The 14856-nt window shown below is 38.9% G+C and overlaps 1 protein-coding gene across 1 annotated transcript in view; it reads right to left on the minus strand.

Moving 5' to 3' along the window:
* Positions 1 to 251: 251 nt before the first annotated feature.
* SRGAP1 (SLIT-ROBO Rho GTPase activating protein 1) overlaps positions 252 to 14856 on the minus strand; it is a 164073-nt gene continuing 149468 nt past the window's right edge. Inside the window, exons 19-22 of the mRNA XM_034402884.2 lie at positions 10676 to 10856; positions 6464 to 6598; positions 5794 to 6139; positions 252 to 3697 (exon numbers count right to left, since the gene is read on the minus strand). Of these exons, the coding sequence (XP_034258775.1) occupies positions 3320 to 3697; positions 5794 to 6139; positions 6464 to 6598; positions 10676 to 10856 (1040 nt within the window). The 3' untranslated portion in view covers positions 252 to 3319. The remainder of the gene's footprint in view (positions 3698 to 5793; positions 6140 to 6463; positions 6599 to 10675; positions 10857 to 14856) is intronic.

The following is a 14856-nucleotide window of genomic DNA, read 5'->3' on the forward strand; positions in this document are numbered from 1 at the left end:
TGCAGCAGCCTGTGCACCACATCTGATGCTGCACCATCGTCACGCTGGCTGCCTTCTCAACTAATAAACCCTCAAGTAAAGAAACTGACACTTTAAAGCTACTTTGAAATTTCCATTTAAGAATTGATGGAGCAAACAATACAATGTGTCTCATCTGTGACAAGCAGCTCTTATTCACCGAATAAGAAGAAAGGATCTAGAGGGCATCCAAGAATAAAAGATGATTGACAGATATAATTCAACAAAAAATATACTGACAGAACTATCCTTATTTATTATAAAGTTACACTATGAGAAACAATTTTGAAAGTATATGGTACATGCCAAAATGTACAGTACTATACATCAAAGTGCATTGTCACAACAGCTTAACAGTACGTTTTCTTCTTTTATTCTTCCAGGACTGTGCAATTGTAATTCCTTTTTTCTTTCAGAATGGAAGTAATGTTGTGGGAACGCAGCAGGACAAAAACAACAGAACATGAAAATAAAAATGCAATAGTATAAGAAGCTAAGCCAAAGCAGCTTCTCTAAAAATGTAAAGGCACTTTCACATGTACATACTTACAGATGTACATTGACACAATTAGGTAACAGTCAACAAGCAGGAAGCTACCAGCACTGCAATCTATCTAACTGACAGTCAAGGACAATACTGACTTGATTAGTACAGAGACATTTAGCCTTCACTATGCCTGTAGTTGTATCCATTTCCCTTTACATATCCACTTACTATACTTGAAGTAGCTATAACATACCATCAAACTACACACATTTTAACTCAAGTGAATGTTCTAACTGGAAACATTCACTAAACTCACTGTTCGTAATATTTTTCTTCACTAAACAATTTCTAATATAAGCAGTGTGGAAGCCAGTACAGTTATATTCAGACATACAGAATTTCCTTATGCACTTTCAAGATACAGGCACCCACCTTTGTTACACCATATGGCCTGTTAATAACAACAATCACTAGGCTAGAATGCACTTAAAAGAAAGCTGACATTTTCAAGTTTGTCCCACAGGTCTCAAATTTGGTCTAGTTAAGCAAACAATTCTCAACCTTACACGGGTCACTGTCATGTTTCACAAGTTTTATATTAGCTGAAGCCTCAATACTGAGTGTGTGGTCTTAGTTAAGTTTCTAGGATAGAGATATGCCATAGTTAATTTTGGTGACCGCATTCAAAAATATGAAAGCTCTTATTGTTTCAGTCTATTGAGGGCAAAAGATATAATTCAGCATATCATAGCTGAATATCCCTAAGTGGATTCTTTGTCTCACATTAATGAATATCATTAATTTCTAATTTTGTTTGCTAAATAGCTATTAACTACATCATCTGGGGCACACATAAATTAGTCCCCAAAAAATAGGCCTGTAAGTTTTACAAAATATAATACTTAACAATAGATCAGAAATAACTACTGAGCAGCTGATTTTCAATATATTAGGAAACAGCAACTTTTGTGAACTTCTTAGCTAAACATAATTTAATTAGTTTTAGCATTTATGATCACTTAACAAAATGAATCAACTTCACTTAGTAGCAGGGAACAATGCCTTTCAAATGTTATGCAATAACAAGTGTTTTCACATATTAGCTAGTCTTCTACATTTTGGAATTTCATATAGTATAAGAGAAAAATGTTCAACTGGAAGAACTGCAAATTTCTATTGTGACAAGAACTATGTGAAAATAAGTATTTGGTTTCAATTTTATATGTGTCAATGGATACAAACTGACTCCTCCCCTACCCCACATTTCCCTAGACTGTGTTTTTTATTTTTATTTTTTACTTTTAATTAATGACAAACAATAGAGTCTCCTTTAGAGTGCAAAGGTAAGCTATAAAACATTCAGAGAAAGGACATGGCTTAAGTGTCGGTTTGTGCAAGAGTTGTCAAGACAGGTCACATATAACAGAAAAGTTCCTAATGATGTAGCATTATGCCAGTTCAGAGCATTCACTCACACATGAAAAAGATACTGACATAATTAGAAAGAAAATAGTTCTGACCCATTTTATTCAGATTGTAGTACAGTAGAAAATAATGTTTTGCCCTGTAAATAAACTCTTGCCTTAACTGAAGGAGCTATTCCAGTTGAAAATGAGATAATTCAATTTAAATAAACAAAAAACACAACACAATTCATCTGTATGCACTGTGTTTCATAATCTTGAAGATGCAGCAGCTTTAAAGTATTAACAAGTTACTCATTTAGTTTGCAGCTGTCCAGGAATGTTTTGCTACAGATTATTGATTAATTAAAACTTGTCCAGACAAGTGGCTCTTAGGAATGTAAACAGTTTTTGAGCTGAATTGATAGCAAAGAGATTCAGTGGCTAATGTCTAGTTTTATTGCACTGCAATTGGCCTGAGTGGAAGCATTAGAAACAACCCACTTTCTTCAATAGAGAGTTCTTCATCAGGGTCAGAACACAATTCTCAGCATTCCTGGCCAGCCTGGTGAAGGTGTCTGCTGGATATCAACCAGAGGAAGACTGCAATTGTCATTCTGACCACAGACTTCCACTGGTTTAGAAAACTGCTGTTTCCTAGAAGCAATTTAATTCCTCATATCCTGTCAGTGAACTACACTAGGACTGTCACATGCATACTGAATAGCTACTACAGAAGGTAATGTCAAGGTGAGTCTCCTTCCTGCATTGACTTTGACAGGCTACTTAGTAATTCTTAAAATACAGCCTCAGACCTTCTGAAAAATGAACTGGAACCAGGCAGCACTAAAAATAAATCCTATTTCTTAACAAATTCATTTCAAATAACCATAATTCTTTGTGAAGTCTTAAACCACACTCAAGTATATATTGTTAAATTAGTGTGATGCTGGCAGTGACTGTGGTGTTCTCATCAGAAAAGGTGCAGTGCAGAGATTTCAAGTAAATGTGTGTATTCCTGTTGCTTTAAAATGGCATACACGACACATGTAATTTTCCTTTTTGTGATACACTGGATCATAAACTAACCAAATAGGCTGGGTTTGTGAAATGTGCTAAACTACACCCCCCCAACCCAATCTAATCCAGCTCAGCATGCTGTAAAAATGCACTCACTGAGTCTTTAACTGTGTTAAGCATATATTGCAAAAGTAGAGACTGAATGTTCCAGTTTAAAAATTGAACCCAACTCCTATTAAATACCCATGTTAAAGTAGGTAGCTCAAGACTTTAACATTTTAAAAAACAAATCTCTCCTTTTCTAAATATAAACTAATAATATATTGGAATTTAGACAACTATCATGGATACATTCTTTTGGTAGTTCACTCCGCACTTGGGTTCTTGGGTTCTACATTGTGCAAGACTTGTCAGCTGGGCCTTGGGAAGGAGAAGAGGGGCCTATGCTTGGGTTTGTTTTTGGAAGAACTATTGGCTTTGGTCTCAGTGCAGGTGGCTTCAGCTGCACCCCCATTCTTGGTGTCACCATGGGCTTGAAGGTACTCATAGTATCACTGGAAGAACTAGTGCTACGGCGAATCTGAGGCTCGGCATTTCTTAACATGATATTGTGAAGAGGACTCAAAGATTCTGTTGAGGTGGTGCTGGTGGGAGAATTCTTCATTTGTTCTAAGGTATCAAGGACAACATCTGGAGCATGTTTTGCAGAACTCTGGCGTTCCAGTTCCCGAAGTTCATTTAGAGCCGTATTCATTGTCTCTTCAATATCCTATTAAGAGGGAGAAGCAAATATGCTGATAATTATTACAGAAATAGAAAATTCAAGCTTTGTAAATACTCTTTACTTTTATATGAAACAACAGACACATATAAATCTTGCATTTGCATAAATGTGTGTGCACCCTGAATTATTCACACAAATCATATCCAAAATACAATAATTTACTTTGTCTCATGTATGCATATACACTAGCATTCAATTCAAGTGATAATGATTCTGAAAGGACAGACAATGAAAGAAAAAGTAGGAAAGGCCACCCCAAGCAGAGAGTTAAAAAGTTTAACTGGGAAAGAGAACAGACAAATGTTCATGGAAGACAAAGCAAAAAGGATATATTTATTTCATTTTATTTAAAACTGGCTTTGTAAATTAAACAGAAAAGAGGTTTAGCACAGTTTAGTCACAGCAAGTGCAATACCAGGGGTTTCCTTACTGGGTGAAATATAATACCGATGATTTGATCAAAGTAAAAGTTTGAAGACCTTTATCTGAGTTTTATCTTTAGTGTTATATTTGGGAGCTTTCTTTATGCTCGCAAAGGATGAGCATAGGGAGAGTATTTCAAATTTAAATTTAAATAAAAGCATTTTCAAGTTAGATACAGGTTATGTAAGAAGGCACAAATATGTATGCACGTGCATAAATTAAAGTCTACACTGGACAAAGGTGGGTTTCAGCAGATTCTGACCAGTTCTGGAGAACCGATAGCGGAAATTTTGAGTAGTTTGTAGTAGTAAAAATTCTGACTGGCCCTGCCCCCTTCTATTCTCTGCCTCCCAAGTCCCAGCTGATAAGGGAGAAAATGGGGATTTTGCAGTAACCTTCCCCTGGACTGGGGAGGGAATGGAGATTTTACAGTATCCTTCCCCTGCCACGCCTACCAAGCCACGTCCACCAAGCCATGCCACGCCCAAGCCACACCCAGAGAACTGGTAGTAAAAAATTTTGAAACCCACCATTGACACTGGACAATAATTGGAGCTACACAATTGCAGAATAATGTTTTGTAAAGCATTATATGTGCAATTAGGATCAGAACTACTTGCCAGAACAACAAAATATTGAGAACACAATATTTAAAAGCTGACTTTTGTAGCAAAAAAAGAGTTTTCTTAATTTAGGCACTAATGATCCATTTTGTATAAATGGCAATTAAAAAGATCTTTGCAAATAGTAATGCAGCTATACAAATATGGAGAGGGAATTCGGACTAAGTTACAATTCAGAGAAGTTGAACAGCTGCTAGAGAGTAATTTTTATTATGTACTATCAAGTTGTTTTTGACTTTTAGCAACCACATAGATAGATTTTGTCCATGATGATCTATCCTAACCTGTCCTTTCAAGTCTCTCAATGGTGCACTCATCACTACTATAACGGAGTCCATCCATCTTGCTGCTGGTTGTCCTCTTCTCTTTTGTTCCATCTCTCCCAACAATAGAACCTTTTCCAAGGTTCTATGCTGAGTCTTTGTATAATTTGTCTGAAATAGGATAATTTAGACTCTGGTCATTTGGGCCTCAAATGAAAACTCTGATTTGCTCAATGATCCATCAGCTTGTTTTCTTGGCTGTCCACAGTATTCTCAGGAGTGTTCTCCAACACCACGGGAGTCAACCTTCTTCCTATCCTCCTTCTTTAAAGTCCAACTTTCATAATATCCCAGGGAATACCATGGCTTGCGATTCTGATCTTTATAGGTACAGACACGTAATGGCATTTGAATATTTTTTGCAAGGCCTTCATTACTCTCGTACCAAATACTTGAATGCAGTGAATTACTTGACTGCTTGTTCCTTTACTGACGATGGTTGATTTTAAAAGGAAGGAGCTATCTACTTAAACCTATTTACAAAATGCTGATGATATAACATAGCCTTCCCTAACCTAGCATTCTCTGGATGTCCTGAGATTTCAACTCTTAAAAAGTTGAAATATTACCTGCTCCACCCCCACCCCCCACCCCCGTCCAATTTGGGGATTTTCACTCCAACATATCTGAAGGGATTTATGATGATGAAAAGATATATATTGCTTGATGCAATTCACTTCCCCCCAATTGTTTGTATGTTAACAATACATACCTGAGCAATTGACTCTGGGTCAAGTGGTTTGTGGTCATTGAAAACAGGATACTGGCCAGATGAGGTTGATCTTCTAATTGCAGGGCTGTCACTTTTTTTCAGAGATTCATGTCTACTAATATTGGTGAGGCTGCTGTGGCCAGGTTTCCGTCTCCTTTCTGGGCTATCTGTTGTGAGGCTGTGGTTCTGAAGGGCAGCTCGAGAAGTAGTGTGGCTTGCCATACTGGGGGAAACTAATTCCATTGAAGAATTAGTAAGGCCATGTGGTGTATGAACTGGACAGTGTCCATCACTGATCCTGCCAGGACGTCTGCCAGAAAGTGGGAGTTCAGATCTCTTGCGCTGCCTGCAAGACAGGGCAGAAAAGGAAGTTCCAGAAGACAAAATAAATAAATAATGTAAATAATTCTTTCAAAACCCTCCCACACCTGGCAACGATGCTGCAGCATGATATTGTGTAGAATTTGAACTCAGAAAGTTGCCTCTTCAAATATTAACTTACACATGACTAGTCATTACTCCTTAATTTCCAAGTTCTGTGTGTAATAAAAATGATATATATTACAGGCATTAGTGACTACTAGATGTGAGGAAAAATAGATTTTAATATTTTGAAGTGCAATATAAATGAAACAGATTTATTTAATGACAAATAATTGATTATATTTACCTTCCTAGATATACTTCAGAATTCAAATCTGTTGGTGAACTCATATCTTTGGAAAAAGATTTGTCTTCAAGTATAGGCCCACTGCTGGTTTCACTATCTGCTTTTTGGCTCAGTGTATCTGAGAATGCATCATCCCTAAACATTAAAAAAAAATCTTATTTTGCAAAATTAGGGTATATAGCTTTAAAATAAGAAAAACATGCTTTATTTCAGCCCCAGTTTTATATCCCCTTATTTCCCTCTATCTTCTCTTCACTAACAACTGTTTTGCATGGGATTCACAAGGAGAAGCAATGGGAGCCAAAGACAAACTTTTATAGTGATATTATCATGCAAATACTGTAACGTGCATACTTGTAACAGAGATTAAGATACATCATGGCAGTATTTGCATGATGAGATCTTTGTGTTCGTGTCATTTTGCTGTGATTGTAGTTTACTGTACTTGTCGCTGTTATAGTTACTGTTTTCAGAGGCATCTGTTACATGCATAATCAAACATCAACCAATACATGGCTATCAAAAGCCTCTGACCAGAGTAGTTTTCAATACAATATTTAGTTTCTAGATACAGTCTTCATTTTAGATGCCTGCCTAAATGACTTGATATATTCAAAGTAATACAATTGTTTATTAATTGTTGAGTAAGTATTTGAAGTATACAGTTGCAAGAAAAAGTATGTGAACCCCTTGGGATTACGTGGAGTTTTGCATGAATTGGTCATAAAATGTGCTCTGAACTTCATCTAAGTCACAACAATAGAAAAACACAGTCTGCTTAAAATAATACTACACAAACATTAGATATTGCCATGGTTTAATTGAACATAACATGTAAACATTCACAGTGCAGGGAGGAAAAGGTATGTGAACCTTTGGACTTAATAACTGGTTGACCCTCCTTTGGCAGCAATAACCTCAACCAAACGTTTCCTGTAGTTGCAGATAAGACCTGCACAACAATCTGGAGTAATTTTGGACCACTCCTCTTCACAAAACTGTTTCAGTGTCGCAATATTCTTGGGATGTCTGGTGTGAATCGCTCTCTTAAGGTCATGCCACAGCATTTCAATCGGGTTGAGGTCAGGACTCTGACTGGGCCACTCCAGAAGGCGTATTCTGTGCTGTTGAAGCCATTTTTTTGTTGAATTACTTGTATACTTTGGGTCATTGTCCTGTTGCATCATCCATCCTCTGCGAAGCTTCAGTTGACCGTACGTTTTCCTGCAAAATGTCTTGTCATTTTCCCATCAATGACAACAATCCGTCCAGGCCCTGAGGCAGCAAAGCAGCCCCAAACCATGATGCTCCCTCCGCCATGTTTTACAGTGGGGATGAGGTTTTGATGTTGGTTTGCTGTGCCTTTTTTTCTTCACACATAGTGTTGTGTGTTCTTCCCAAACAACTCAATTTTGGTTTCATCTGTCCACAGTATATTCTGTCCACAGAACATCCAGGTGCGCTTTTGCAAACTTCAAACGTGCTGCAATATTTTTTTTGGACAGCAATGGCTTCCTCCGTGGTGTCCTCCCATGTACTCCATTCTTGTTTAATGTTTTCCTTATTGTAGATGTGTCAACAAAAATGTTAGCATGTGCCAGAGATTTCTGTAGGTCTTTAGCTGACACTCTAGGATTCTTCTTTACCTCATGAAGCATTCTGCGCTGTGCTCTTGCAGTCATTTTTACAGGACGACCAGGGCCGGATTTAGATGAAAAGAGGCCCTAGGCTATTCCACTTATGAGGCCCTTTCACCAGTGGTGGGATTCAATTTTTTAACAACAGGTTCTGTGGGCGTGGCTTAGTTGGGGTGTGTGGCTTGGCAATCATGTGACTGGGTGGGCGTGGCTAGCTGGTCACGTGACTGTGTAGGCGTGGGTAGCTCATGTGACCGGGTGGGTGTGGCTATGTGCATAGACTTTTTTCAGAGGGCTGAAAAAAGTCATTTCTGACTGGGCCTCGCACTTTTGACCGGTCCTCACACTTATGACCATCCTCACATTTATGCCCGTGCAGCTTTCTTAACAACCATGTCACTCATTTCACAACTCATCTCTAATCTTAATCAAATTCAATTTTTCCCTTCTATTCTATATTATACCCCTTCCCATTGTCATCTATTTTTATATCCATCCTCACATTGGTTAATTATGTAATATTAGTTGTTTAATATAAATTCAACATTTTAATATAAATCAATTAGTTATATAACTACCTTTTTTGTATATTAATCAATATGAACATGAATATTCCAATTATTTCCATGCAATCCAATTTCTTACAAATCCATTAATTATATTTACCAATAATAATAAACCAAATAATTTCCCCCATATATTCCTCCAAACCACAACTTAACCATTTCTGCTTTCAGAAATATACAATTAATAGTATCTCAATTATTACAATTCCCTAGTTAAATAGAGCTTTTTTTCTTTTGTGTTTTAAAATCTCCTCTTTTTCCCTAAATTTCTAGTTGTTTGCACCTACCTTTTTTGGTGAGGAAAAAGAAAAGAAATCTGCCTGCCTAATTTTCCAATGTGCAAAGCCAACAGCCTGCTTTACTTTCTCTTTCGTTTTTGAGTATAGCTAGGGGGAAAAAAATCTGCACTTTCCAAGCAAGCAAAAGAGCACTGAGCAAAACAGCTGAGAGCAAATCAGCTGGGGGTCGGGAGCCGATCGAAGCAAGGGCTAATTAGCCTATGCTGAAGCTCCGGGGGCCAATAAAATTACAAAAAAACACCGAACCATTTGTTAAATTGCTGGCTCCCCCGCCCCTCGCCCACCACTATTTATTGGCAATAAATAGTGGTGCGGAGGGGCGGGGCAAGCCAGCAATTTAACAAAGGGTTCGGCAAGAATTTGCAGTTTTTTTTTCCTCTAGCCATCGGAGGCAGCAATAGATGGGGAGTGGGCGGGGTAAGCGAACGGCCGGCGATCCAACAGAGCAGAGAGGGAGGGTGAGTGAAGGCGTGGAAGCTGCTTTCTCCATCCTGCTCTCTTGCCTCCGGAGCCGGTGGGGAACCACGTGGCAGCCCACGTGGATCCCAGGCAGCGGAACTCAGGCTAGGGAAGGGGTGGGCAATTGTGGCTCTTTTACAACCTGTGGCCTTCAACTCCCAGAATTCCTCAGACAGCCAAGCTGTCTCAGGAATTCTGGAAGTTGAAGTCCACAGGTTGTAAAAGAGCCACAATTGCCCACCCCTGGCTACGGTAGGCTGGCGCCGCGCGGGTGGGAGGCGAGGGGCGGGCGAGCCAGCAATTTAACAAAGGGTTCGGCCGAGCCCCCTAGAACCCCCAGAATCCCACCACTGTGTAGGCCCCTCTTCATCTTGAGGCCCTAGGCTGAAGCCTAGTTAGCCTATAGGAAAATCCGGCCCTGAGGACGACCACGCCTAGGGAGAGTAGCAACAGTGCTAAACTTTCTCCATTTGTAGACAGTCTGTCTTACCCTGGACACATGAACATCAAGGCTTTTGGAGATACTTTTGTAACCCTTTCCAGCGTCATGCAAGTCAACAATTCTTGATCGTAGGTCTTCTGAGAGCTCTTTTCTGCGAGGCATGGTTCACATCAGACAGTGCTTCTTGAAACCAGTAAACCCAAAACAGGTGTGTGTTTTTAAAGGGCAGGACAGCTGTCAGCAACACATCCAATATCATCACACTGATTGGAGTCAAGGTTGGCTCACTCCTGGCTCCAATTAGCTCTTGGATAAGTCATTAGGCTAGGGGCTCACATACTTTTTCCTCCCTGCACTGTGAATGTTTACATGTTATATTCAATTAAACCATGGCAACATCTAATGTTTGTGTAGTATTATTTTAAGCAGACTGTGTTTTTCTATTGTTGTGACTTAGATGAAGTTCAGAGCACATTTTATGACCAATTCATGCAAAACTCCACGTAATCCCAAGGGGTTCACATACTTTTTCTTGTAACTATAACTTCAAATTAGCCTTATAAGGAGGCTGATGTTAAAAGACAGAAAACTAACTAAAATTAAAATCATGGAACAGAAAATATGTTATCTTATATTTATGACAGAATGGCTGGGATAGAGTAATCCTTAGTTGCACTTGCAACAGTTGAGCTGTAAAGATTTCTGGTATCCTGTAATTTGGAATTTAGAATCTGTAGATCTCCCACCAGACGAAAATGCTGGTCGGAAAAGAGTACCTCTGGTATTACAATAAATTTAGTGTTTCTTACATATCTTGAACCACTATATATTGGTGGGGTACAAGGCCATCAATTCCATTATGTCTTCCTTCCCACCAATCATCAGAAGCTCGATGATATAAAAGCAGTGAGGACCCTTTCTTGAAAGAGAGTTCTCGTGCAGATCTTCCAATATAGTCAAACTTGGCTATAGCTTCTATTGGATCACATTCTGTGAAAGATAAATCACAAGACTTTACAAATAGCTTATAACAGCAAGGGATATGAGTACATAATAAAAATTAGCAAAGCTGAATGAGGAAAAATATTATTATTCAAATAGTACATTTTGGGACCCAATAATCTCTGAGGAATAAAGCTATCTGGCTAGGACTAAAGGACTTCTTTTCATGAAATTACCTTATGCAAAACTATGGTAAGACCATCTTGAAATATTGTACATAGTTCTGGTCACTGTACCTTAAGAATTCACTACAGTTGGAAAACAGCAAAAAAGCACAATAAAAAAGACTAGAGAACGGGAATATCTGCCCTATCAGAAGAGATCAACCAACTGTGGCTCTTCAGAATGGACTGAAGGAAAAAGAAAACAACATTGAGATGTACCACATGCATAATATGGAGAGAAAGTTGTCTTTCTTCTGCTTTTACAGTGTTATAACTTGAGGTTAACAACTGAAAACAAATGAGGACAGATTCAGAACTGACAGAAGGAAATACTCTTTTACATTAAACTAACAGTAAACTAACAAAATTCACTGCCAGCAATCATGATAATAGCACTTTGGTTTGCTTTAAAAAGGGTCTGGGCAGATTTATGGAGGATCAAGCAAACAGGACTTCAAATACTATGTATGTGAGGCTGTTGGTCTGAGCTCCGAGCTTGGCAACCAAATTGCCAAGCTCAGAGCTCAGACCAACAGCCCAACTACCAACCGAGCTACTTATATTCAAATACATTTCAACTATGTATGTGAATTACTTCTTGAATCCTAATCAGGATGCCTTCAGTACTAGTTGCAGGGAAACATAAGTTTAAATGTATCTTCACTTTCCAGTTCAGGCTTGTGAGTTTTTCCAATCTGGCTGGCTGCAGAAAAATTGCCTACATTCTGTAGATCTATGGCGTGATCCACTAAGCTCTTATGAAAAATCTTTCTCCTATGAAATTTTGATAAGCCTACACAACATTATTCTTCTGTAGAAAGTTTCTTTTCTTGCTGATTCTAGGCTGATCTTCATAATAAGGAAGATGGTGCCCAGAGATTTGGCAGCTTCTTCTTTTCCATGAACCTAGTAATGCATAACTGAAAATGTGTAATGCTCAGTACTGGGATTCAAATAATTTAACAATCGGTTCTCTGCTCTAATGACTGGCTGGGTAGGTGTGCCTGGGTGGTCATGTGACTGGGTGGGCGTGGCCAGGGTGGGCATGACACGGGACTTGTGTGGTGCTAAGGCAGGACTTCCCTGAGACCCTCACTCACTCTCATTATACAGGTAATCCTCCAGTTACAAATGTAGTGGTGGGTTGCTACCGGTTCTCCCCGGTTCTTGTGAACCGGTAGTGGAAATTTTAAGCAGTTCGGAGAATCAGTAAATACCACCTCTGCCTGGCCCCGCCCCCAATCTATTCACTGCCTCCCTGTCTCCCAGCTGATCAGCTAGAAGGAAAAAATCAGGGCTCACTTGACAAAGATGAGGGGAAAAAACCAAGACACCGTTGCTTTAAATTGACAAGCCAAGAAGCCTCCCAACTGATTGGCTAGAAGGAAAAAATCAGGGCTCACTTTTCAGCCAGGAGATCACTTGGCAAAGAAGAAGAAGAAAAAAAAAAGATGCTCTCACTTTAAATTGACAAGCCAAGAAGCAGTTGCTGGAAGGAGGTTTTTACTTGCAGAAGTGAAGTGACATTCAGCAGTTCGTTTCTGGGTCAGCTGAACAACAAACCGGATAAGAGGAGGGATTCTTATATGGTTCTATGTTTTTGAAGTTTTGGGGTTTGTGCAACATGGGCTTTGTGTTTCTAAAAAGGTTTGGGCGATTTCCATTGTGAAATATCCTGTCTTGAATGAGTTTTCTGCCTGCTTGTAAATGGAGCTGAACTTCCGGCTTCCACCTTCTATTATCTCTAAGCACCAGTAGCTGTTTTCTTCTTACAAAGTTTCCTTTATGCAGCTGGCAGGAATGTGGAATTAGTATCAGGCAGGTTCCTTGTTAGCAGCTTGATTTTTCCTTGCTCTTCTGGGAGCTTTTTCTTATGAGTAATATTTTATTTGGGGAAATGAAGAGGGGGGAGTTTGATTCCTTGCCAGAGCAGGTTAGTGGGGTGGGGAGGGAATGGGGATTTTGCAGCATCCTTCCTCTGTCACGCCCACCAAGCACACCCACAGAATCGGTAGTAAAAAAATTTGAAACCCACCACTGTTTCAGTGCTCCATGAAAGTACATCTGTAGTATGTAGATAATAAAGTTGAAAAAAGGTGAACAACATTTTTACAGAACTATAGATACATTGAGGCTGGGTGTGACAAGGAATGGCTAGGAGGGGAGGGGCCAGGCGAGGCATCCCTTGATGTGAGTGACATTGAGTTGGCCACGCCCACCCATTCACATGACCATCAAGCCACGCCCACAGTCACATGACCATCAAGCCATGCCCACAAAATAAGCCACGCCCACAGAACCGGTAGTAAAAAATTTTAGAACCCACCCCTGTATAAATGTAATAGAACCTGCCAATTACATTTGTAACCTGGGGATTCGTTTGATTGAATCACGTTAAATGAATGTGATCATTCTCTGCTTTCTCCAATGCACTTGTTAATTGAATGTGCAGGTCTTTAAATGCACATGAGGTATTTCAGTCTGGGGAACAACATGTGGGGACTAGTGCTGGAGCAGACCATCCAAGATCTCCCCCAATCATGCTCCCCTGGGGTCCCCACAATTGCTTCCCCCACCCCATTCTGCCCTGCTGAATCTCCATAGACTGGGCCTGCTTTGCTAGCCTCTCAGATTCCACTTACTCCTCCCCACCCCATTTCCCATAGATTACTTTCTTTTTTTCTTTTTCTTTTTCTTTTTTGCTATTAAGGTATAATTTTATTGATATCTATTCTGTTAATATAACTAAATAAGCCATTATACACTTAAAGCATTGTGAAATGCAATCTGATCAGAAACAAGAAATTTGACAAGCCTAATGTACAATGCTTGATAGAAACATTATAAAAAGACTTTTCCAGGAAATGTTTAAACACTCAGAATTTTTAAATCTGGCAATCTTATGTCAAAAATGGCTAAAATGATATGAATACCTTCGAAACATTGAATTCTGTGACATGGATTTCAAGAACTACAAGAAGACAAAACTACATTAGTTGTTCAGTGAAGTCTCATTCTAACATTAGCAAAAGGTTTCTCACAGACTCTCAAGCAAATATAAAAACTTGTTGGATTTGTATTTATTCCCCCCCCCCTATATTGGAAGCTGTTCTTCTGCTAATGGAAGCAGCTATCTGTTAACATAGGTACTTCCTAAAATTTTAGCAAGTACCAGTATATATTTTGGAAACAGTAATAGCTGTATTTTAAAATCATTGTGCTAGCTTTTTACTGTGGTAATAAGACCATTTTAGAGACCATTCATTATATAGCTGTAGGGATTTTGCTCCCTTAGGAATTCTGTTGCCTTTTTTTCCTGCTTCCTTTACGTTGTTCTAAATAGGCAAATTATGAAGAAAAATCAGTTAAGGAGTAGAGCTTTAGAGGATGGTGAGAGAGGAACTACTCTGAAGAAACATATTGATTCTCCATGAATATTCACTTCACTTTTATCAAAACAAAAATGTACAATTTGCTACAAAAATCAAAGGATGGACATAAATGATTTAGTTGCAAATCAGGGACATTTTTAACATATACAGTAGTTCTTTTATATTTTTAAACATAAACCTTAATAGGTTACGTTTACTTCCCACTGAAAATAATGGAAATGTTAATCATGCCATTTACTTTATTACTTACTTTTTGAAGATCTTACTTTTTTGAAGATCTCCAGAGGTCCAGAAGAGGCTTACCCACTGGCAGAGAAGCCAAAGTGTTTTATTTAGATGATGGTGAAGCTGTAAGAACGTGAAATCTAAGGAAAACATTTTCACCAGCTTCTGAGTAAAAGACTTTGGCTGGGGTCATGTGGCCAGCAGGCC

The sequence above is a fragment of the Pantherophis guttatus genome, chromosome 7 (assembly GCF_059756535.1).
Source record: "Pantherophis guttatus breed Tessera chromosome 7, ASM5975653v1, whole genome shotgun sequence".
Lineage (NCBI taxonomy): Eukaryota > Metazoa > Chordata > Lepidosauria > Squamata > Colubridae > Pantherophis > Pantherophis guttatus.